At 43.0% G+C, this 26464-nt stretch overlaps 1 protein-coding gene across 1 annotated transcript; it reads left to right on the forward strand.

The window, feature by feature from the left end:
• Positions 1-249: 249 nt before the first annotated feature.
• On the forward strand, positions 250-23168 carry LOC146808964 (putative G protein-coupled receptor 33). The gene is made up of 2 exons (XM_085615764.1): positions 250-496; positions 19187-23168. The coding sequence occupies exon 2, from the start codon at positions 19206-19208 to the stop codon at positions 20394-20396; it is 1191 nt and encodes a 396-aa protein (XP_085471890.1). The 5' UTR covers positions 250-496; positions 19187-19205; the 3' UTR covers positions 20397-23168.
• Positions 23169-26464: the final 3296 nt, after the last annotated feature.

Consider the following 26464-nt stretch of genomic DNA (forward strand, 5'->3'; position numbering starts at 1 on the left):
GCTTCACAATAACTATTCCGTAGACTCACTCGTTTAATTCCTTATCTGTTGGGTCTTTGTGATTGTCTTGTGTGCCCGCGGGCCACCAACAACTTGTCGACCACACCCGATCCCCCCTTTCCATCACCCCTGACTAGAGTTGCCTCACTCCATCACGACACCCCTTCTCCCCCGGGGTCAGTGGATGTCTCAAGAACTCATCTAGAATTTCTTTTCCGTCACTTCTCTTTCCTCGGTGGCAGGCTGAGCTCGGACTGGAATGCGTGATGTAAGCAGGAGCCTCAATAAAAGCAGGCACGAGGGCTGGGCCCGGAGCAGAGGGCCGCAGGGCAGCATCCCAGGTGGACTGGCGGTCTCGGGCAGTCCTGATCCGTCGCCAGAGCGGGTGGTCACGGGCTGCTTGGAAACGAGGGCTCATCAACAAAAGACATGTCTGCGCCGCCTGAAAGGACACCCAACCTCACGGAACGGATCGAAGATAAAGACCGAATAAAAGGTGAGGAAATGAAACAGATGGCGTGGCGATATTCATGCAACCAGCACACAATCACGCTCAGACACACACACTCCAAGCAGGCCCGGTTCTAGCGGGTGGGCCGGGTGAGCCAGGCCCACCCAAACACGAGCCTTGGCCCTGGCAGTGACGTCAGCAGAGCCAGCAGAAAATGGCCACTGCAATTTAAAACGTTCTCTGAACGTTATTTTTCTTCTTACTTTAGTAGTTGCCTGGTCTCGCACCCCCAATCACGCATCTCCTATTAGAAAGGTGGGCTGTGTCCCCGCCAACTCGTGCAGGTACAATAGGGGCATGGCAAGGGGAGAAATCTTTCTGTTGGCGCTGCCTTTGTGTACGGTCCTGCTGCGTGGATATTTCATTCTTTCCAGCTAGTGAAGTGGAGTTTGGTTTGGCCGATTCATTTTCCTGACCTTCCTGACCCCTTGAGCTGTTTATCAGATCGGGCTGTGACAGATTAATGATCCTGGTGGAGAGCAATCTTTTGTCTGTAGTGTTTAAATGCGGTTAAACTGTAGTTAACGTGGATAGCTCAGTGGGTTACTGCCTTTGTCACAGAGATCCTATGATTACTTGCAGTTCAGAAGTTACAATCCTAACATAGGACAGTGACCTATGGACTGTCATCAAAGACCTGCATACAAACCAGAATGGTATAATTAGATTTTTTTTTCCGTATTGTATTGCTAGTTAGTTTGAATTTTCCCAGTCTTTCATTATTCTAATGTTGCAATAAAGAGTTTTGGCAGATATACATTCTAATCAGTAAAGCCAACCACTGGGGTATGCTTTAAATCCTGTGTTTGTGCTTCTCCAGACCCAACCCTCTTCAAACATATTGCCCAGCAGCATGGTAGACATGTGACTCCTACACCTGGTAATCCTCATTAGCTTATGTGACGTTCCCTATAGGCTGATTTACATACTTGTATGATTCATTGTCTCTGCATGATGTGTGCATGATGTACAGTACTGTGACACCCTACACTACGAGTAGCGCTATACAACAAATAAAATGCATATGAGAGAGGGGCTACAGAGAGATGATGGGCACTGTTAGAGGATGGCAATGAGGGAATCCGAGGGGGACATCATGGGGGAGGGGCTATGGAGCGATGAGGGGCACTGGTGGAGGGTGGCAATGAGGGACTCCGAGGGGGAGGTCATGGGGGGTGGAGATACGGAGAGATGAGGGGCACTGGTGGAGGTTGTTTGTGAGGGAGTCTGAGGAGGAGGTCATGGGGGAGAGGCGTTGGAGTGATGAGAGGCACTGGTGGAAGGTGGTAGGGAGGGACTCTGAGGAGGAGGTCATGGGGGAGGGGTTTTGGTGCAATGAGGTGCACTGGTGGAGGGTGGCAGGGAGGGAGTCTGAGGAGGAGGTCATGAGGGGAAGAGACTACGGAGAGATGAAGGGCAGTGTCGGAGGATGGCAATGAGGGAATCCGAGGAGGAGGTCATGAGGGGGAGGTCATGGGGGAGGAGCTACGGAGATATGAGGGGCACTAATGGACAGTATTTGTGAGGGAGTCTGAAGAGGAGGTCATGGGGGGCCTTGGAGTGATGAGGGGCACTGGTGGAGGGTGGCAATGAGGTAATCCGAGGAGGAGGTAATGAGGGTGGAGATACGGAGAGATGAGGGGCACTGGTGGAGGGTATTTGTGAGGGTGTCTGAGGAGGAGGTCATGGGGAGGGGCTTTGGAGTGATGAGGAGCACTGGTGGAGGGTGGTAGGGAGGATGTCTGAGGAGAAGGTCATGACTGAAAGGGGCTACGGAGAGATGAAGTGCACTGTTAGAGGGTGGTAGTAAAGGTGTCTATGGACCAAGAGGTCAGTGGTGGGACAGCAATAAATACTTTCGCACCAGCACTAAAAAAGACCCTGTAATGGCCTTTCTGTTTTTGCTTATTTAATTAGCAGTTGGGTCATTAGGGCCACTGTGTAACATATTTTAAAGTGTGTGCCAATTATATTTACTGCTATAGTCAATGTTTTGAGTTTGACGGTTATTTTACTAATGTTTTTTACGGGAATAATGAAAGTGGAGCTGGATGGTGGCTGATATGGGGCTGGGGATCCAGGTCAGCCGTGAGATAAGGTGCACGGTAGAGGGGTGGTAGAAAATTGATAATCAGGCCTGGACAGGAGTGCGCTGCAGAGTCCGGGGTCAGTTGGAGGCATTAATGAAGAGAGATTCTCTCTGAAGGCTGGCAACGAGGGAGGCTGAGTAGTGTTACTTGCCTGATACTCCCCCCTCAGAAACCTCTTCCCATCAAAGGGACCTTACATGGGGAATGAAACACTTTTTGAGAGTGTTAATGATTAGAAAGAGATTTGGAAAATAATGCGTTTTACTGGGCCATGTTAGACTAAGGAGTGATAAAGGAGGGCCCTGAAGTAGGCCTTGCTAGATATATGGGCCCATCTCTAGTGGTGGGTGGGACAACAAATGAACAGGAAGAGCCGAGGCAGTTGAGCCGTCTGTTTGCTTGGTTCAAAGATCCTGGCAACAAGCCGAGAACTTTCTCAGCAGCAAGCGCTCAGGCAGCCCATCTTGAACATTCTGGACAGAGCAATAGCTGAAATGGAGACCAGATTCTCCCAGAAGTACATTGAACTTATCGAAGCCATTGCTATCTTTGTTTCCTCATCACCTCATTTTCTTGATATGAACAAGTGTGAACCCCTCCTTGACCTAACTAATGTTATCAAAGCTACTCTTGCAGCAGAACTAACTGTTGCAAAACCTTTGTCACAAAAAAGTCCCAGATGGTGCAGCTGTTGCCACCATTTGTGAACTGGTACATGATGATGCTGAAGCTTTCCCAGCACTTCATGAAATGTATGTATCTGCGCTGGTTATAGGGGTGTCAACCGCAGCCAGTGAGAGCTCCTTTTCAACCCTATCCCGCGTCCTCACACCTTTCCGACGCACAAGGAATCATGATTGGAAACCGAATTTGACCATTTTAGCACATGAGAAAGAGCTCACTGCAAACCTATGTATGGATGAGTTTGTAAGGGAGTTTTCAAAGAACAATTGAAGGTTACCTCTATGACTGGAACTGCTACTTTGAAATGGTCGGTGTGAAAACTGCTGGCAGTTTATAAAATACTCCTTTCTCTTTTTTCAAATGTGTTACTGTTTTTCAAGAATTTTTATCTATGAAAGTACTTTGCACAAAAATGACAAGAAAATAAAATGTATAAACTTACATTTGTGCAGAGAAATGAGTTGGGCAAATTGCAATGAGTAAATAGCCAGCCTTTCTAGTGCAATGGTGTCAAGTCTTTCGTGTAGTAATAGGGACTTCCTTAATCTTGAATGCTTTATAATATGCTTAGCATTCAAGGACTTGTGTTGAAGCCGGGGAGCTGGAATTGGAGGGTTTGCAGTTAGGTTCAGACATTGCTCTTACTGCCTGGCCAGCTGGAATTTGAGGGTTTGTAGTTAGGTCCAGACATTGGTCTTACTTTCAAATAACTCTCCACATACTCTGTGTACACACAGAAGCAATCCGTTGTATCATGCTGCCTGTTTGCAAGTACATATGATGTAATCAGGGCTTGTAGGCTACCTCCAGAAGCGCCAAATTGGGCACGCAGTGGCCCATCCGAATGCGCTGTTGGCCCACCCAAATAAAAATTCCCGGAGCCGGGCCTGACTCCAAGTAAGACACGCACGCAGTCTTGGATTCAACACTTTTTCTCATCCACCAGATTATCAAACATATTGTGACCAATGATCAGAATATTAATACATATATTGATTTTCTGGCATGCCGTCGTCATGTTGCTGGTATTTCTCTCTTTTTTTTTTCCGCTCCCTCTGGTTGAGCTATTTCCATCTTTCCCTTGTCTCGGTTCTCACCTTCTGTTCTTGTGCTCCTCGAGACAGCTTCGCTTTCCTCCTGAGATATACTTCTGGGGTCCAATGAGCTGCCCTGGCAACAATACCACAGTTCTGAACTGAAGCACTTCCGGTTACTGAGCTTCACTGTAAAACAGCTCTTACTCCCCAAACTTCACCTGCAGTAGTAGCTTTAGTGTTAGCCACATATTACTGCCAATGCACCTCAATCCAGCCTTTCAAGATCCTCTGCTACTCCAGGGCTTTGACTCAAACCAAACTCTTCCCACTACGGCATGCCCTCCATCATGCTCTTCTGTCCTAATCCTGAGACTCACAGAGCTGCCCCACCCTGCAGAGTCCTCCAAATATCACGCAAAGCTCCATCAGCTAGTGCACCTGGAGCCGCTTGCAAGAGTATCTCAGCACTTAAGCTCACATAGAACTGTGGGCATGCACCTCAGATATGCACTTTTGGCCTCTGGAGTTTGCATAATACGTCTGTCAGCTCACCTCAATAAAACTCTTAATTCTCTGCTCTTCTTATGACTATGCGATGTAGTTTTGTGTGATCCGACAGCTTGCAGTTTAGCTGGTGAAGTTGGTGAAGTTTGGGACAGAAATGTGCAGCCTTGCGTTACTATGGAAGGTGACTATGTGTGGCTTGGTAAATCCAAGTTGAGGATTTGCACAAGGCAAGCCCACAGTAAATCTGACCCTGTGTTCACGCCAGTGATATAAAATTGTATGGCATTATATCTATCTGAGTCTTTCTTAATTTAGGTGGTTATTCATCTGCATTTTTGATAAATGAGGTCCTGATGGGTTGAAGAGCTCAGCTACAGCCCAGATTAAGGCTTTTGAATGCTTACAATAATGTGGTGCTTCAACATTACCTACTATTGCTACCTTAACCCAGGGATTAACATAACATACCATATGTATTTGTTAAGCATACTTTCACCCAAGGGTATCTCAGCGCTGAATAACAGATGTCTATTACCCAACTCAATGGTGCATGCACTTATATTAATAGAACTAATGGAAATTGACTCATGCCCATTTGTTTTAATTTTTCTTAAGGTAAAGCCTATTCACCATGTGAAATGCAGACTGCAAATCTATATATACAAATGGAATAAAGGTTGATTAAAGTGAACGTTTGTTAACCAGACACATCATTATGACACCTTGATCTCATTCTTGAACAAATGATAACTTGCCACTCTGATGGGAAATTGCTAATAAGGAGACATTGCTTAATCTTTTTAAGAATAGCATTTCTAAACAATTGCCCATAGGAGTGAGTATATTAGTGAGAGCATCTGTTTGCAAGGTCTACCTCACTGCCCTTTTCAGCTATCGAAATAATTATGCCACTCCCACTTGTGATTGGAAAAACACACTGCCCAATCACAGACTTGATCATTTCACCATTATTCTACTGGTCTGCAACCAGATTTCATTAGGCAAGCATGAGCCTGTGTGTTGTCCATTAGGGATCTGACAAATTATGTCCCCCAACTTTGCTTCACAACTATGTTTAGTTGACAATACAATAACAAATAAATGTGTAGTGTATTGGACGATGCACACATTTCAATATGCCAGTGATAGAGATCAGGGTATGTAAATTATTCCCACTACCACGGATAGAGTAATCTCACAGTTACACGCACATACATTCATCATACGCTAGGGCCCATTTCACTAACATACGCTCAAATACTCTACTGGCAATAAACCTGTGGGAAGAAGAAAACTCCTAAACCACCCTGCATCTATATCGAGGACGATAAGACCTAATTATAGCGATTGTCCTTAAACATACTCTATATAATCTATTCAATAATGATCAAAAATGTACACAATAACTGACAAGAAAGAATATTCAACACCATGTTTAAAAATTATATTGCTTTATCTAAATTAGTCAAAGAAAATCAATCAGAATAAATCAGTTCTCATAGTTACCTATTCTAACTAAGTGTCAGAACGGGTCAGGACAAGTCTCTCGGTAATAGTCTCTCAAGACGAAGTCCCTTCAGCATCGATCCTCAGCAACGCAGATTCACGCGGCAAAGGCAAAATGGCAAGAGGCAAAAGCCCTCCCTAGGCTAACATTTTTATAGTAAAAATTACAATGGAAACACACATAAAAGTTTGCAATATTCACTGAATCACTGAGCAGAGCGAGAAGGAAGGGATGTAACATTGCTACATCTGAAAATCTCCGCTCAGGAAAAGTCACAAACGAAGACTACGGAACAGGAACCAAGAAACTATTAAAGTATCTAATTTGTTCAACTTCCCTCAGCAACCGAGCCACAGTTCATTGTCCTTTTCTAAAACTCCTTTGTTTCCCCAAGGCTACCAAGGACGTTCCATTTCTTTTGGAGATCCTCCAAAACTGCTGCTGTCCTCATGGAAAGTTTTCATGCGAGGACTATGGTCAGTTGACTTCAGGACCATTTCCAGCAGGGGTCTCCCTCGTCACATCTTTCATATTACAAATCACGGGCAGGCTCACAATCTTGGCCAACTCGGTTTAGGCCTCCATAGGCCATAATTGACCATCTTAATTAAAGAGACAAAATAAACGTTACTACAGCATAGTGATTAAACAGTGTTAACCCCACTAATACCCTTATGTGTATGTATTTATCTAGCTCTTGCAACATAAAAAAGCATTAATTCAGAAAGCGTTTTGTGCTCAAAAATAAACAGCACACAGCAACGTTTAAACATGAAAACTTGCACGTTATTTTTTAAGAAACAGAAACAGCACACGCATGCTAACCCTCGTGTAACTTTCTCTTATGTTAAGACAAACGGATTGATTAATAAAAACACACTTGCACAAGACAAATAATTAATTGTTAATTATTAATAATTAATAAAACGCATAGACATACCAGAGCTTCAAAAGCCCCTGAATTTTCCAAATGAAAACACTGCTCCAGCAATCCCCCCTTTGGTGATTTTATCACCAAATAAACCCCCCAAAAAAAAATTAGTGAAAATGTAATCCCATTTTAGGAGAAATCAGAAATGTCTTTTCCCCTTACACAACATTACACACCAGTTACTCTTTCATCATCTCTCTTTGTCTCTAAATAAACACTCTCCCTCAATTCTTCTAATTCAATCTCTTGTGGTTCTCTTTTTGACCTCTTGTTTTTCTTTTCCTTATTCAATTTCTTTCTCCCTCTCCTGTTTTTACAACACACACACACTAATCTCAGTATCAATAAAGCAATAATTATACAAGTTAATGGAAACAATATCCTACCTATAATAGTACTACCTACTTTTGCAATAAAATTCTTAACAGCTATCATCTTATTAGCTATTTTAGTCCACAAATTCCCAGCTTCAAGTGGTACTAATTCTTCATGCAAATCAGTAATATTTTTGATATAGACCTTCAGGTCTTTACTTTCATCAGGAATGTAAGTGCAACAATGTTGAACTTTCAGCATTCCACAGACTCCACCCTCCTTGGCCAATAGAATATCAAGGGCAAGTCGATTTTGCATAGACATGGCACGTACGGCACTTAATTCCGTATTCACCAAAAGAAACCCTCCTGCGGTACATCTAGAGCTAAAGTTGGACTAGCCCCATTTTTCAACTCTTTTCCCATCTCAATGTCCCAAATTGTCTCACTCACTTCATATTTTCCCGCTTTCTCATGCCTGTTCAATCTCCTTTCCTCTACCATATCCAGGAAAGCCTTCTCCTCTTCTTTCAGACTGCAAGTTAAATTATTCTTAAAAATGTAATCTAATGTTAATCCTTTTTCTTCAATAAAAATCTCACCAAAAGTGTTAGCTTCTTTAGCTGGATTCAGCTCTTTGTTCATTGGCAAGTGCCCAAAAATACTATCTCTGTTAGACATCTTATAATCTATTTTCCCTAACAAATAAAAAACACTACTTAAAACACTACAAGAAATACCATATGTAGCTGGTAAATGGTGATAAGTAACACCCTCTGAAACGGATGCAGGTAACTGCATACAGACATAGCAATCCCTGACTTCCATCGTTTTCACATATTCATATAACAACTTCGAAAAAACATTACTAGAAAAATTATTAATTGACCTATCTTTGTGTATGTAACTACTACTTCTAATTGGAATTACTTTTTGTGAACTCTTCTCTATATTTGTCACATTTTCTGTATTCATCCCAAATTCAACCTTAAAAGTCACTAATAAAACTAAAATACCCCATAGAAGCATTAATAATCCAGTACAGCAGCAGCACATCCTACACCACCTTTTAAAGAAGGCACATCTATTTTGATTATCCTCTATGTTAGCCATTTTACTACTTTGACTTAACCACTACTCCACTACTGAAATTTGAAACTTTAAAAATCTTCAGCAATTCTTTTCAAATTCTTTTCTCTCTTTCCAGTTTCTTCAAATGATCTTTTCCATTCACTTAATCCAAGTGAATCCTCTTTTATTCAGTTTGGATACTTGTCATTCTTCACTTCACTTTCTTCAACATCAAATTGTATTAGATCTCCAACATTCAAATCCAAATCCTCAGTATCTGACTCTTCTCCAATGTCAGTCAAGAGTACTTTCAGGATTTCACCAGTATCTTTTTCAACCACTCCTCGTACGGTCTCCTCTGGATTTCCTTGACTTTCCACCTCTTCACCTTCAGGCAGCGTCACATACATCCATTCCGGCGACCTATACTTTTGGTTAGGTTTTCTCACTCTTTTGACTTCTTCTGGTCCTCTTGATTCTTTCAATTCTTTCCCTTCAGTCTTTGAACTTTGACTCGATATTTCATTTACTTGTTCAGCTTTTGATGAATTTGCTCTTATTATTCTGTATCTCAGCCTTTTAACTCGGTTGTTAGGCCAACGATCTCCTTTCACAACCTTTTTCGGCCTTAATTCTTTATCATTCCTCTCTCCAATCCAAGTTCTCTTTCTCAGAACTCGACCCTCTGTTTGTTCATTTTCATCATCCGATTCTGTTTCAAGTGCCTTCTGTTTTCGTTTCTTAGCAGTTTTCTTTTCTTCCACAGATTCTTTCACCACTATTTGAGACTTCCCTACTTCTGTCCCTCCTCGAGTCTCCGACACGCAATCTTCTTGCTGTCTACTTGTCCCTTCACCTAGCTCGTCATGAATGTTCCCTACACCTCCTCGGGGGTCTTCCGCAATCTGTCCCTTTCTATCTTCTTCTGACCCTGCTTCTTCAAGTATAATCTCAAGTGGTTCTTCAAACTCCTCCTCTTCTGATTCAGGAGTAGTCTCTGTGTGATTTTTCTTTTCTTTTCTTTTTCCTCCACTGCTACTTGAAACTTCAGGCTCTTTTACAGAATCCGATCTTCTCTCTGATACTCGCAGTGATTCTCTTGAAGTTCTTTCTGCTTCTTTTCTCACTGATTCCGTATCTTCAGTATCTTCACCATCACTAGAATCTGACTCTTCAAAATACTCTTTACCAGTCCCTTCTTTTGGGTTTGGAACTCTCAGAGTATGACTTGCATGTACCCAGTGCTTCACTCCAGCACACTTTACTGCAGTCGTCGTAGTCAGAATAACTTGTCTCGGCCTTCCCCACCTTGGAATCAAGCAATTTCTTCTTCTGTGCACCTTAATCCTCACCCAGTCTCCTGGACTCAGATCATGGGCTTGCTTCTTCTCAAGTGTGGTAGCTTCTTCTCCAACCTGGTGAAACACAGAATGAACTGCGTCAGCCAGGCCTTTACAGTAATCCAAAATCATGTCATCAGTTATTGTCACCAATTTATTTACAGGCACGAATGCATGGCGCATTGCACGTCCCATGATTATCTCATGCGGGCTCAAACCTGTAGTTCTATCTGGAGTAGATCTCATAGTCATCAGAACTAGAGGTAAAACATCTGGCCATTTCATGCCAGTGGCTAAGCACATTTTTCCAATCCTATTTTTGATTGTGCCATTAATCTGTTCAACCACACCAGAAGCCTCTGGTCGGTATGCACAATGTAGCTTCTGCTGTATTTTCAATGCTTCACAAATTAAACTTATAAGCTCATTTTGAAAGTGTCTACCTCTATCAGACTCAACTGTAACTGGAAACCCGTACCTAGGAATCAACTCCCTCAACAGTAATTTTGCCACTGTTAATCCATCATTTCTTCTAGTCGGGTAAGCTTCCACCCACCTTGAAAACAAACAGACTACCACTAGAACATACCTCAGTCTGTTCACTTGGGGCATTTCAATGAAATCAATTTGCATTCTCGTAAAAGGACCTCCTTCTCTGCCAATTGTCCCTAGACTCACCACTGTCTTTTTCCCAGTGTTAAATTGCTGACAAATTAAACACCTTTGACAGATGCTCTCTGCAATTGTCCTGAACTTTGCATTGTACCAGGTTTGTTTGAACGACCGGACCATTGCGTCCCTCCCCAAATGTCCCTGGCCATGATACATCCTTGCCATTGACGACAAGATTGAGTTCGGCATTACTGGTCTGCCATCTCTGTAGACCCAAACATGGTCTGTTTCTCTTGGAGCACATCCTGCCTTAATCCAATCTTTTTTCTCTTCTTCTCCTGCCTCATCTTGTAACTGCTTCACTTCATCCCATGTCTCTAAGACATTAGTAAACATCACAGAGAGAAAAGACATTTCCCCCTCTCTGTCCCGATTAATGGACTGATTTGTCTTGGCGCAGTATTGCGCAACATCATTCGCGTATCTATTTCCAACCGTTATGAAATCCTCCCCCTGACCATGGGCAGCACATTTTACAACTGCTAACTCCTTAGGCAGCTGTATCACCTCAAGCAATTTACCAATCATTTCAGCATTCTTTATTGGAGTTCCACCTGACGTCAAGAAACCTCTTTGTAGCCAAAGTTGGCCAAAATCATGCACCACTCCAAATCCATACTGACTATCAGTCATCACAGTCGTTCTCAAATCTTTCCCAATTTCACAAGCTTTTGTCAATGCCACCAATTCAGCAACTTGCGCAGATTTCACTCCTTTCAATGGCGATGCTTCCATGACCTCTGAAACTTTGCACACCGCATATGCTGCACATAGCACACCATTATCATTTCTCAGGCATGATCCATCCACAAACAACACATGGTCATTCTCAGGTAAGGGAAGATCCCTTATGTCTGGTCTCGGTTTTGTACAGTACTCAAGCACATCCAAACAATCATGATCATCTTCCATCTTTATACCCACATTTTCAATATCCGGCAAGAGTGTCGCTGGATTCACATTCACACATCTCTCAAGAGTCACATTTGATGCTCCCAGAATCACCTTTTCATATTTAGTCAACCGACTATGTGACATGTACTGAGTTCTGCTTCTCGTCAAAAGAATTGCCACATTGTGAGGTACGAATACCCTTACAGGATACCCCATTATGATTCCCTCACTCTGTTCCAGGCTTCTGCATGTTGCAGCCACAGATTTTAGACAACCTGGTAAACCCACAGCTACAGGGTCAAGTGTCGATGAGAAGTACGCAATAGGCCTCCTCAGCTGTCCATGTTTCTGGATTAACACTGAAAGTGCACATCCATTTCTCTCATTGCAGTACAGCTCGAATTCTTTCTCATAGTCAGGCATACCCAAAGCTGGAGCTTCACACATTTTACTTTTAAGCTCTTCAAATGCTGCCAATTGTTCTGCATCCAGATCCAATGGGTCTGACATCTCACTTTTTGTCAATTTAATCAGTGGCTTTGCTATCAGCGAAAAATTAATTATCCACTGACGACAATATCCCACCATACCCAGGAACATTCTCACTTCTCTCTGGGTTTTTGGAGCTTTCATTTCTTTGATTATTCTGATCCTGTCATTAGTCACTTTTCTCAGACCTTTTTCAATATTGTGTCCAAGATAATGCACCTCTTTCTTGCAAAATTGCAATTTGGCTGGAGATACCTTTAACCCTCCATCTCCCAGATGATTCAGTAAAGCTATGGTATCTACTTCACAAGCTTCACGTGTCTTTGATGCCACAAGTAGGTCATCAATATATTGAACTAGTACTGAGTTCTCAGGCATGATTAAACTCTCCAACGATTTTTTCAATAGCTGATTGAATATCGAAGGACTCTCCGTATACCCCTGTGGGATACGACACCATGCTAAAATACGCTGGCCAAACCTAAATGCAAAAATCGGCTGGCTGTCATGATGCAATGGAATTGAAAAGAACGCATGACACAAATCAATCACTGTATACCACTCAGCATCATGTGGAATTTGATACAGAATCACTGATGGATTTGGCACAATAGGACAACATGCCACCACAATTTGATTAACTTTTCTCAGATCTTGCACGATCCTAAATTTGCCATTAGGCTTCTTCAGACCCATTATCGGTGAATTACACGGGCTACTCAGTAGTTCTCTCAGAACTCCCTGCTGAATCATTTTCTCAATTATAGGAGTTATCCCTTCAATTATTTCTGGTGTCATTTTGTACTGAGGAATGTTAGGATATGTAATTCCCTCTTTTACTGCAATTTTCACTGGATCTACATTATTCATCAATCCCACATCCTCTCCAGTAAAATCCCAAACTGCTCTTTTCACTGTGTCTCTCAGCTCTTGAGGCAAATCCTCCGGATTAAATACTGCAAATGCACCAATTAACTCACTTTCTCTATTTTCTAGAGTCATTCGGTACAATACATCATCATCTGGTGTCTCAACAGCTATTCCATCCGGTGTACAGAAAATTGTGCAGTTCATCCTGCACAACAAGTCCCTACCTAACAGGTTCACTGGACTCGTGTCACAGACAATAAATCTGTGCATGTCTGAAAATTTCCCTATCTGTACTCTTACTGGTTCAGTAAGACGTGTCCTGATTTGTGTGTTTGCTACACCAACTACTTGGATTGCTTCATCCGAGAGAGGAAGATTTCTAACATCTGTTGACCTGACAGTTGATCTTGTCGCACCTGTGTCTACTAAAAAAGTAACACTCTCCTCATTTATTTTCCCATCCACAAATGGTCCTGCCTGGTCTATTTCTAGAGTTGCACCAAGTATGCACTCTTCCTCCTCTCTTCGGCACCGTCAATAATCACCCTCAGACTCACTCCCTTCACTCTTTAACAAGTACTGTTGTACCTTGTTAGAACGTCTTGGTTTGTTTACCTGTTCATCATTGTAGAATCCTGAATCCTGATTATACTTTTGTACCCCTCTATTCTGCGGCAAGGGCGGTTTTGGCTCTTGACTCTGCTGTCTCACAACTTTCTGTTGTTGTTGCTGTTGGTTATTTCCTTCATTCTGCACCTGTTGATTTAAGGATTTACCCTCATTATTCACTAATGGTGGATTAGGACATTCAGATCTCCAATGTCCCAGTTGGCCACAGTTGTGACACGGAAACTTTTTCTTTGCTTCCTCAAGACTTCCCTTTCCTTTTCCTGCATACCTAGGTCTATTCCCCGCATTGTTTCCTGGATTATTTGCCTGTTCCACCAACTGTGCTTCCTGTCTTTCTGCAACTTTCACTTGTGCCCACATCGCTTTCTCTTTCAGCTTTCTTTGTTTAGCTTCAATTTCATCACTGAAGTATTTTGCATGTCTCAGAATCTCATCTACTTTCTTACTCTGCCAATCCACTGTGTGCTCACGAATTCTTTCACCAATTTCAGGTCTTAGACCATATACAAATCTGTATACAAAATGACTCAAATCTTTGTCACCCAGGTGTTCATCTCCACTGAATTGTTTAAAAGCCAGTATCAGCCTCTCGTAAAAAGCATGAACTGATTCTTTTGCTTCCTGTTGTGTTCGATCTATCTTAACCCAGTCTTTCTCTTTTGGAGGAACTTTACTCTTCAGGTATACCATCACCTGATCATATTTTCTCATTACTTCTGGATCTGGTGCCCCTGTTCTTGGATCTCTTGGATACTCCTCAGTAGGCCAACTCACAACTATTTTACACTCAGTCCACAAGTCTGCTGGAACAATTATATCAAACAGACTATTCAGGTCAACCCAGAGCACTTTTGACAATTTCACAAACCTGTCTACCTGCCTATACCACTCGACGGGCTTTTCTCTCAATCGAGGGAAATCATTCGTAAATGATAAAATATCCTGTCTGGTCCATGGAACATGTACATATCCTCCTCCAGGTATTTCTCTCATGGGATAATGCTCCACTGGTTTCTCTTTTTCTCTCACTGGAAATGCTGAATAAGTTGTCCTGTCTTCAGATTCATCTCTTTTCTTATACCACCTATCTTTCCACTTTTCTACATCACCCCATCTTCGCAATAATGCTATCATTTCCTTGATCTGTCCTGTTCTACCAGAAGTATTCACATTTTCTATATCCTTTTCAGTAAAATCCATCCTGTAGGTTTTTTGCAAAGCCTTTACTTTATCAATGTCAATTCCCTGCTCATTTGCTATCGCTCTTAGTCTATCATGTGTATTTCTTGCTCTCCAGGTGATACTTTTACACATAAACATCAGCTCACCATCATGATGACTCTTCAGGATTTCTGTTGGAACTGTTCCTGTCACAAGCTCTTCTAATTCTATCCGTAACCTAGCCACATCAATAACTTGTGAATTTTTATCCTTCTTCTGAAGAACTTTCATCCAATCATTTAAATCATCAACTGTTATTTCAGCAGTTTTTCTCACTGGAACCACTCTTTTCTGCGGTTCTAAAATTGGCATCCCTGAACAACTAGGTTCACTAGCATCCAGTATTTCGCTACATGTGTCATGTCTGGTTTGTCTCAGGTCACTTCTCCCTGTTCTTTTATCTGAATCTCCTGAAGGACCAACTGAATTTGTCAAATCATTCGCAACATATGGAACTACCAGTCCATTTTCACCTGTCCTCTGTCTGTCAAACATAGGAATAACCGGACTTATAGTTACAGGCACCGTAACAGCTTCCAGATTCTTCGTTAACTCCCTAATTTTCTCAGTCAGTTCTGTTGTCGTTTTGGCTAATTGTCTGGCATTTTCGTCACTACCTCGATTCTCTCTCTCCCTGAAAGAATTACTACCTCTTGATTCAGGTGTCACTTTTTCTTTCTCAATAATACAGACTGTATCTCTTATCGGAGAAACAACGGGTGTACTCTCGTCTGGTTCTGGTCTATATGGAGGTGGTCTCTTATAAATCATGTCATTCAAGACCTCATCCTCATACTCTCCATATCTTCTCATATCTGACTCAGGAACCCTTTCTGCTCCTTCTTCAACTGTTCTCATTGGATATAATCCCTCTGACATACTAGCATCTCGCCATCTTTTCATTCGATCATGATGTGTTTCACGATCATGTCTCCTCCCAAACATATGCCTGTAGTACCCTCCAGATCTCTGTTTTTCTCGCTCATGAACTTCCTCTTCCCATTCCACTAAAGCCTCAAACTGTGTAGGTCTCGGCTTCGGGTCTAAGCATGACATCTTTTCCCGTAAATTTCTCAACACGGCCAGATTAAATGAACCATGTTCTGGAAAAGCTAGAACACCATCTTCTTTAGTATACCTAACCCAATTCTCTAACCATATACAGGTATGATACCCATATTTCGCAGCCATGAAGGATGCGGGTGTTTTCGCTGGAGGTAGCAACTCACCCTCTCTCGTTTTAACCTCTTTATCCTTGCTAAACCACTTTTTAACTTTTCCAAAGAATGTCTTTTTCTTTTTCTCTTCTTGGTAATACATTTTAGCGCTTACCAAAACTCTCTACTCTTTCCGTATTATAAATATACAATACGAGTTTTTCAACCAATAGCAGCGCGACTCACACTAACGCACCAATCCTGGAGCGTCTACGTCACTAACAGCTCTTCCAATCCCTGCGCGACTTATACTAACGCACCAATCCTAGCGCGAACCCTATTCTGATCCACTATCCAATCAGAGCGCGGTCTTTCTGACGTCAACAGTCGCTGCAGTCGCTGTCTTCTGTCACTCGTCTACCCCTCCTTTACAAAATCTCTCAGTAGACTTCGTGTCAAGATTTCTACAAAATCTATTAGTTACAACATAAAAACATCTCCATTGTCTGCTTCGCTAACCACAGAATAGTAAAAGAGAGTCTATTTCTCAAGAGTCAACAAACTTTCATACATCTCATAACTGTTTCCTCTAGGACTTATCCAAAGAGTCTTACAATCAATAAATGTATATGCATTCACGCACATTCATACAAGAGAAATATAGTACATGCACACAGAATCCTGCTTCCCGAGAACAGCGCACAATCTGTCCCACTACAGAATTATAACATACATTAACTAAGCAACTTTGCCCAGTTCCTCAAACAAGCTCAGAGAATACCTATTATTCCTCCCGCAATAAGCTTTAACGGAAATCCTTACGGATCCCTGGGACCTAAGACCAGAGTTTCACATATAACCTTCACTACGATACACACTCCTTATATACCAGAAATATATTCTAATAGTAACATACAATAATGTCACTGATTCCGAACCCAGACAATGTGACGCGCAACTTCAATTGTCACACGTTATTCCTTACAATTCCGTCTTTCCCGAGAGCAGCATATACTTTCCTCTGCCCTACTACGGAACTGCTACCAGCTTCCAAATTCCAGAAGCACTACATATAACTCAACATGACTACTCCAAAATATAGTATTAGTACATATACCAATATCGACAAAATAAAATCAATAATCAATAAGCTAATGTACAAGCAATCTTATCAGATCAAGACAACCATCAAAACCATCCTCTGCTACCAGAGAAATTGATAGAGATCAGGGTATGTAAATTATTCCCACTACCACGGATAGAGTAATCTCACAGTTACACGCACATACATTCATCATACGCTAGGGCCCATTTCACTAACATACGCTCAAATACTCTACTGGCAATAAACCTGTGGGAAGAAGAAAACTCCTAAACCACCCTGCATCTATATCGAGGACGATAAGACCTAATTATAGTGATTGTCCTTAAACATACTCTATATAATCTATTCAATAATGATCAAAAATGTACACAATAACTGACAAGAAAGAATATTCAACACCATGTTTAAAAATTATATTGCTTTATCTAAATTAGTCAAAGAAAATCAATCAGAATAAATCAGTTCTCATAGTTACCTATTCTAACTAAGTGTCAGAACGGGTCAGGACAAGTCTCTCGGTAATAGTCTCTCAAGACGAAGTCCCTTCAGCATCGATCCTCAGCAACGCAGATTCACGCGGCAAAGGCAAAATGGCAAGAGGCAAAAGCCCTCCCTAGGCTAACATTTTTATAGTAAAAATTACAATGGAAACACACATAAAAGTTTGCAATATTCACTGAATCACTGAGCAGAGCGAGAAGGAAGGGATGTAACATTGCTACATCTGAAAATCTCCGCTCAGGAAAAGTCACAAACGAAGACTACGGAACAGGAACCAAGAAACTATTAAAGTATCTAATTTGTTCAACTTCCCTCAGCAACCGAGCCACAGTTCATTGTCCTTTTCTAAAACTCCTTTGTTTCCCCAAGGCTACCAAGGACGTTCCATTTCTTTTGGAGATCCTCCAAAACTGCTGCTGTCCTCATGGAAAGTTTTCATGCGAGGACTATGGTCAGTTGACTTCAGGACCATTTCCAGCAGGGGTCTCCCTCGTCACATCTTTCATATTACAAATCACGGGCAGGCTCACAATCTTGGCCAACTCGGTTTAGGCCTCCATAGGCCATAATTGACCATCTTAATTAAAGAGACAAAATAAACGTTACTACAGCATAGTGATTAAACAGTGTTAACCCCACTAATACCCTTATGTGTATGTATTTATCTAGCTCTTGCAACATAAAAAAGCATTAATTCAGAAAGCGTTTTGTGCTCAAAAATAAACAGCACACAGCAACGTTTAAACATGAAAACTTGCACGTTATTTTTTAAGAAACAGAAACAGCACACGCATGCTAACCCTCGTGTAACTTTCTCTTATGTTAAGACAAACGGATTGATTAATAAAAACACACTTGCACAAGACAAATAATTAATTGTTAATTATTAATAATTAATAAAACGCATAGACATACCAGAGCTTCAAAAGCCCCTGAATTTTCCAAATGAAAACTCTGCTCCAGCACCAGAATGGAATTTGTACCAAAAATCTAAACATGAATTTCAACAGACTGCCCAATAGATTGGTCACACTATTACACAATGCATTGATTATGGATCCAGAAATGCAAATTTATTTTGAATTTAAGGCATTCTGGACATGCTTAAAAAATATGTTGCCTGCTTGTTCAGTGTTTTTGGGTGATCTTTCTGCCTCACAAAGCTCCAATACCTTAGTGTTTTTGGGTGATGTTTCTGCTTCACAAAGCTCCAATACCTTCTTTTTACTGTCTAAATATAAATGGCCTCCCTTTCCTAATGTAAATTAGGACCTGCTATCTTCTGACGGTATACCTGCATCAGAATATTGAGTTTGTTTTGAATCATTATTTTTATTATTCTAAATTTCAGCTCAAAATCTGCAAACTTCTCCAGGAATAAGTTTTGACTAATTAGTCCAAATAATTTTGGTAAGTCACAATTGGGAAGGTGCCCTAGGACTCCTGTTGTAATTTACATCACCTTCAGTGGATACACCCCAGTGACCTCTGACCGTACAAGTCATCATTCTTAGATTTGTGGTAAACAAAAAATAATTAAAAGTTTAAACAGAAGAATGCAAGGAAAACAATGACAACTAATATTGACACAAAATATTGAAAAGTTTGTACAACCAAATAGTTTCATTGACATCTCTTCAATCTCTTCCCTGCAGAACACTGCTCCAGGTTATTATGAACCATCTTCCAGTTATCGGGACACCAATTGGAGATGGTACCATTCCTCAGCGCCCAACACAAGACACTTTTGTGGGAACAGTGAATTCAACAAACGGCAGTGGTATCGCTACTCAGTATTCAACCATACTCTCTTTTCTGGGAAGTGTGCAGCCTACAGCCGCAGATCCTGCCATTTCCAGTGGCTCCACCATGGAATACGTGATATCTCTTCATCTTTCTGCATTACTCTTCGTTACTTTCACCATTGGTATTCTGGGGAACAGTTTATATTTGTGGGTGTTGAGCTGTAAGATGATCCAGACAGCCAGCACCATCTGTTTCTATCATCTCATCTGGGCGTACCTGCTCTTCACCTTGATCATTCCTTTCTATGCCATCTTCCTGCTGAAGGATGAAGACTGGATATTCGGGTTGACTCTCTGCAAGCTGGTCACCTTTGTGATATCTCTAAGCATGTACTCCTCGGTGTTCTTGCTCACCACCATCAGTGTTGACCGATGTTTGCTTGTCCTATATCCTTTGTGGACCAGGTCTTACCGAAACACCAAATGGGCGTCAGTAGTGTGTTTTTCTATTTGGGTGCTAGCACTAGTTTTCAGTGTCCCCTATTTGGCCTTCCCAACAACGTCTGTTGACATCAACAACAAAACATCCTGCTTCAACGATTATGCCTTTTCTGATGGTAGCATTACTCCTGAGGTAGAACGCCTACAGAGAACAGTCCATTTGTCAATGTTCATCGTTCAGCTTATGATGGGTTTTCTTATACCCTTTTCAATTATGACTGCAAGCTACGTAAAATTGGCCATGACGCTCAAGGCTGGGCACCACAATAAGACTAACAAACCATTCAAGGTGATTGCTACCACTGTCATCTCTTTCTTTGTGTGCTGGTTGCCTTACCATGTATACAGTGGCTTGATCGTCTACCAAGAGTCTCTCCCTCAGCTTATCATCCTGATAGTGAGGGGCCTGTCCATCATCTTGTGCTGCATTAATGCTAGTTGCACCCCAATGCTGTACCTGTTCATTGGTGAAACATTCAGGGGACTGTTCAGGATATCCCTCCATTCATTGTTCAAAAGAATATTTGACGAGGATCTGATTCTAAATTCACAGGACAGCAAAAGTAAACCCTTTGAGTCTGAGACTTCCAACCAAAGTACTGTGACAAGTATCTTTTAGATAGAGTCTCATGAACATTGACTTGACTTTTCTCTTGAAAAGTGTTTTGAACAATTCTAGAAATGTATAATACAGGTAGATATTTCATGCTCTGTTTGTGCATGTGACGTACTTCCCATCACAAGTGAAAAGTTGGCGAGGAGTGCTAAATTTGCTAGCATGGGACAGGGCAGAAGACATCCAAGGTCTCTGATGCCACTATTTGTATAACCGTTATTCCATTATATTGAAAATGACACATCTATAGAGAATAATCTGTTATTGAAAAGTTTGGTTTGGTTTTTGAGCGATGAAGCCTCACTCTTTAGACTTCTTTAATGATCGTATCAATATTATTAGGCAGCCACCTTACAAAGATAAGGATTCAAACCTTGTCTTCACACAAGGAACCATATTGTGCAAACAAGGGAAGGCAGTAGCTAAGCAAACAGAGGACTAGGGTAGGGGTCAACCCAGCTTGGCTTCTTTAGAGAGGGTGTAATACATCGTTTGAGTGGGCTGGGGTTCTTTCAAAGGAAAGTTGTTTGAAATACCTTGACTAAATCAACTGTTTGCCTTATTATACAAGTGGAAACCTAAGTACACCATGTGTGCCTAAATATAATATGTAATGGATGAATTACTTAACGTGTATTTGTAAAGTGCACATTCACCCTGTTAGGTCTCTTGGTGCTGAATAACAGATAGCTGCTTGCTGTGAAATCAGTGAACATAAAAGTGCACAGTAAGCGTCCCAAATACTATTTAAATCACGCCTTTCGTGGCCCCTATTAGCTTGTTGTCATCTTTAACACACTTTCTCCAATTGGGCCAGTAAGATGGATTCCTTATCATCTTGAGGTATCTACAGTCCTGAAGATGGTCTCATTGATTTGTTAACGACCGGGACCGAAATTCTGATGCACATTTCAACTTCCTTTGTAGTCACTGTTAAATATACCATACTTTTTGATGGGCGTAACCCATGTATATACGAAGAGGCTGTTTAATACATTGCTATATGGCATATGAAGTTAGATATGATCAAGCAATGACCAATGTCAATGTGTCATAATATTTATTTTTGGGAACCTCTGTCATTGTATATATGATGATTTATCTTTTTCAATATAAAGACAATGTTTGAATATATACACCAGCTTTTTGAAACTTAATTTATGTTTATGTTGTTTGAAAATAACCTTCAATTAAGTTGTAATGTCAAGCTTTGACATATTGAAAATAATCCCTTTTTTGACACCCTCACCTGTTATATTACATTGACCCAAGTCCTCAAAGGCATATTAGGTTGCCCTCTTTTGTCTGAAAACTTTTAGAAAATTAGGATTTTGACCCAACCATTTGGTGCCTGCAGCCTGTGTTCCGAGTCAATTTAGTAGGTGTAGCTGGCAGTTGTTCTTTGTGTATTATTCCCCTCACTCAGTGAGACAAAAGGGGGGTGGGATTGATGTTGGCAGGATGGACCATCTCTAACTTGTGGGACAGAGCTGTCATCTACTACACTTGCACATCACAAAGACTCTGCCTCACCACACTCACAAAGGGATTCAGTCTGGTCTGCCGTGTCCCCAGTCAAGCTGGGGTCAGGGCAGGGAGGCAGGACATTCCAGACACCTTGATAGGTGGAGGGTTCTAAAAGCTTCTCCCACTTCACAGAGGGCATCAGGTATAAATAGTGGACCTCCAACCCAAATATTTTCATCATTTCTGAGCCTGTGGAAGACTCAGAAGAAGGATTTCTGTGCTGCAATAAGGACTGCCCTGCTACTCTGCTGCCTTAGTAAGAAGGACTGGACCTGCACCTTGAGTCCTGTACCAACAGAGTGACTCCAAGGACTAGTTGTCTGGCCTCCTGATCAAAGACTCAGGGACAGAAAAGGACCCAACAATCGTGAACCACACACGTAGACTCTGCCTGCTGTGGGTTCTAACACCCCAAGTGGTGCCCCTCCAGTCCTTGACCCTTGGAAGCAGGGATAAAGGTGCTCTGCCAGCCCAGCTGTGGTGTCCACCAGAACCAACACAACAGGATACAAACCCAATGCAGCATCTCACAGATTTTTATCTGAACCAACGCAGTGTGACACAGCCCAGAAGCAAGCCTGCAACACAGCCCTTGCAGCTCTTCAGAACCTCCACTGCATGAAGCATCCTCAATGCAAGCCTGCATCATGGCATTCCCAGCCCATCAGAACCACTGCTGTGCAAAGCATCCTCGATGTCTACCACGCATCGTTCTCTGGGACTGCCACTTCATGGCACTCTCTGCACCTAGGACTTAAGGTTCATTTCTCAACAGGTCTGTCTTGATCCCCATAGCTGATGATGCTCCATCCTGAATTTTGGATATTGACCTGACCCCGTGTGACCTAATTGCCACAATTGGCACTTTTAAGCAGTATTTTTTACCTAAGCCATCAAAGTTTCATATCTCCGGGCTTGCAAATTGGATTTTTGTCATTTTAGTGTTAAATAATTTATTTAAATGTACTTTATTTTTCTAAATTTGTTTGTCATTTTTCTTGTGTTCTGTTTTCTCTTTTTTCTGTTTGTGTGTTGCATTAATGCGTTACACATTTCCTCTAAGTTAAGACAGACTGCTTTTGTGCCAAGCTACCAGAGGGTCAAACGCATGTTTATTTAGAGAACGTTTTTGGTTGATCCTCACAGGGATTGTGACTGTTGCCTGGGAAGGGCTCACAGCCTCCTCAACCAACAGCCCAATTTCTCACATTGGTGTTCAGTGTGGGATACAGTGTTTGTGCAGTGCCATACAGTGATTTTGTGTAACATTAAAATCCCATATAAATGATTTGATACCAGATTCAACTTTCTTCCAATTCTCCTTGATTGACCATAATTTTCCTTTTTCCAAATGTAAATCCTGCTCCACCTTTTGTGAACCTGTGACTCTTGCCTGCAGAGATAGGGTTGGATCTTGACAACATTGAAATCTACAGTATGGCTGAGCTGAAAAAGGTTGTGCAGGGAGAGGGGACTGAAACCAGCCATGGTCTATCCAAAGCCGGCATATGAGGTAGCCTGAGAGGTCCACAGAATGCAACTTGCAGCACAGGAGCAGGAGGATGGTGATGAAGAGGATGAGCTGGAAAGAGAGGAAAATCTTCTGCCCCTGGCCCCAGAACCAGAGGAGGGTGGGAGGCCCATGAGAAGTGAGGCCCCCTACTGGGTCCCACATAGGAAGCAGTTTGTTCCACCAACCCCCGTCTCCTGGGGAACTGGAGGACAGGAAAGCTGAAAGGAGGCTCAAGCTGCAGCTGGTCCAGATGGAACTGGCTACAAAAGCAAAATGGGCTGAGGTATAGACAGACTAGGAAAGGTCCCTGCAGGAATAAAGCTGGCTTAGAGGAAAATAAACTGTTGTGGGCTCATGAAGTGAGTCTCAAGAAGCTGGACATAAAGGTCAAATAAAACTCAGAGTCCAGAAAAAATGGAGGCAGCGGCCACGCAATTTCCATTGGAGACAGGAGGGTCTCCACACCAAAAGACCTTGTACCTCACTTTGTTGTGGGGGGTGAAATAGATAATTGGTTTGAGGCCTTTGAGGTTGCCTTAGAGATGCACAGGACGTATGAGGAGGATTGGTGAGCTAGTGTCTGGAGGTACTTTCTCAATGAATGGAAGGATGCACTGTGAGCCTTAAGAAAACGGGACAGGAAGAAGTATCCACTCATGAGGGACACACTTATCAAAGTATGGACTGGCCCCCAGAAAAGTAGAGGCAAACATTCTGGAAGAGTAAGAAGCTGTCTTAACAGTCTTGGGTGGAATTCATGGACTACTTTTGTAAGGCACTGGATGGTGGAAGAAGGGATGTGAGGTAAACACTTATGAGGGTCTGCACAATTTAGTTGCTCGAGAGCATGTGTTCAGTCATTATTTTCCAGAGCTATGCCAACACCCGATTGACCACAATTTCACTGACCCAAGGGAGCCTGCAAAGAAGGCAGGCATCAGGATTGGTACCAGAGTGTCTGAGGAGGTACCTGTAATTCCTCCTGGAGAGGGTGGTTCGGTTCAGATTCCCCCCCTCAGAGTGAAGGGGAGTCCTCATATGACACAGATCTGTCCCAGAATAGTGTGGGGGAGTCTCCATTCCCCTCCAAAAAACAGGGGAGAGGTGCTTATGGGCAGAGGCCCCAGGCATACCCTCTCCAATTCCAGTGCTTTGATTGCTCACAGTTGGAGCACAATCAAGGGGCAGAAGGGAGAACATGTCCTAGTTTTCCTTAGTTGGGAGATAGATTCATAGGTTAGGCTTGTGATCTCTGAGGTTCGGAGCCCTCATTTCTATCCATTAATGTGAATGATATCTCAGTCAATGCTCTGAGGGATACCAGTGCCAGCCAGAACATGATAGTGGAAAGTCTGGTTTCCCCAGATCAGTATACCAGACAGGTGTGAAGTGTAAACCAGACCTTGAGGCAGGACCGTGTATGCCCCATGGGTCTCGCATCCTTAGAATGGTATGGGGAAGAGGTCCTGAGGTGGGTCATAGTTAGTCCACAGATGGCCCATTCTGGGAAATGAGTTACCACCATTAGGAGAAGAACTGGGCAGGGCAGCCGCCCAGGGCGCCCTGAAAGCTCATGTTTCTGGGGATAAAACTTCAATAAGGAGATAACAGAGGGCAAGTTGGAGGGGCAGGGGGTAGGAAAGTCTCACCCCTAAATCAATCAATCAGAGGTTTGTAAAGCACGCTATTCACCCATGAGGGTCTCAAGGCGCTGGAGGGGTGGCGCTGGATCAGTCGAAGAACCAGGTCCTGAGGTCCTTCCTAAACATGTGCAGGGTCGGGGTGCGCCTGATGTTCGCTGGGAGCTCATTCCAGGTTTTGGCTGTGATGTAGGTAAAAGCCCTTCCGCCGGTTCTGTTTCTGCGGATGCTGGGGACCTCTGCCAGGGAGAGTTCGGCGGAGCGGAGATTTCTCTTGGGTACGTGGAAGGAGAGTCGCTCGTTGAGGTTTATGGGTCCGATGTTGTGGAGGGATTTGTAGGCGTGGGCGAGGAGTTTGAAGGTGACCCTCTTCTTGACAGGGAGGCAGTGAAGGTGTCGTATGTGTTGGGTTGGGTCATGTGCTCATGGCACAGTGTCCCAAGGACGAGTCTGGCTGTGGCGTTCTGGATGGTCTGGAGCCTGTGCAGAAGAGTCTTGTTGATTCCAGCATAGAGGGCATTGCCGTAGTCCAGCCTGCTAGTGATGAGTGCGAGGGTGACGGTCCTTCTGCTGTCTGGGGGATCCACTTGAAGGTCTTCCAGAGGATGCGAAGGCAGTTGAAACTAGTGGAGGTGACGGCGTGGATCTGGCGGTTCATGGAGAGTGAGGAGTCAAGGATGATGCCGAGGTTCCGAGCGTGGTCTGTGAGGGTGGGTGGGTTCCTGAGGGCCACCAGATGTTGTCCCAGGTGAAGGTGCAGGGCCCAAGGATGAGGACTTCGGTCTTCTCTGAGTTTAGCTTCAGGCAGCTATGCTTCATCCAGGCTGCCACGTCTTTCATACCATCCTGGAAACGGAGTCTGGTGCCCTCAGGATTATTCATGAGCGAGAGGATGAGCTTGGTGTCGTCGGCATAGGATACTATGCTGAGCCCATGCTGTCTGACGATGGCGGCGAGGGGGGCTATGTAGATGTTGAAGAGCGTGGGGCTGAGGGATGATCCCTGTGGTACTCCGCAGTTGATTTCAGTGGGTTTGGAGAGGAAGGGAGGGAGTCGGATCCTCTGGGTTGTGCCGAAGTGGAAGGATTGGATCCAGTCTAGGGCTGCTCTCTGTATTCCTGTGTCGTGCAGTCTGGCCACGAGAGTGCGATGAGACACGGTGTCGCAGGCTGCGGAGAGGTCTAGGAGGATTAAAGCCATGCTGTGTCCCTGGTCGAGTGGCGTGCGGATGTCGTCAGTGGCGGTGAGGAAGGTGGTCTCTGTGCTGTCGTTGCTGCGGAATCCAGATTGGGAGGTGTCTAGGATGGAGTTATCTTCTATGAAGGCTGTCATCTGGGTGTTCACGAGTCGCTCGGTGACTTTGGCCACAAAAGGGAGGAGAGAGATGGGCC

This window comes from Triturus cristatus, chromosome 7, assembly GCF_964204655.1.
Source record: "Triturus cristatus chromosome 7, aTriCri1.1, whole genome shotgun sequence".
NCBI classification, from domain to species: Eukaryota; Metazoa; Chordata; class Amphibia; order Caudata; family Salamandridae; genus Triturus; species Triturus cristatus.

Bases quoted from the DNA above. Each gene is read 5' to 3' on its own strand.
- LOC146808964 (XM_085615764.1), top strand. From the start codon at position 19,206: ATGAACCATCTTCCAGTTATCGGGACACCAATTGGAGATGGTACCATT.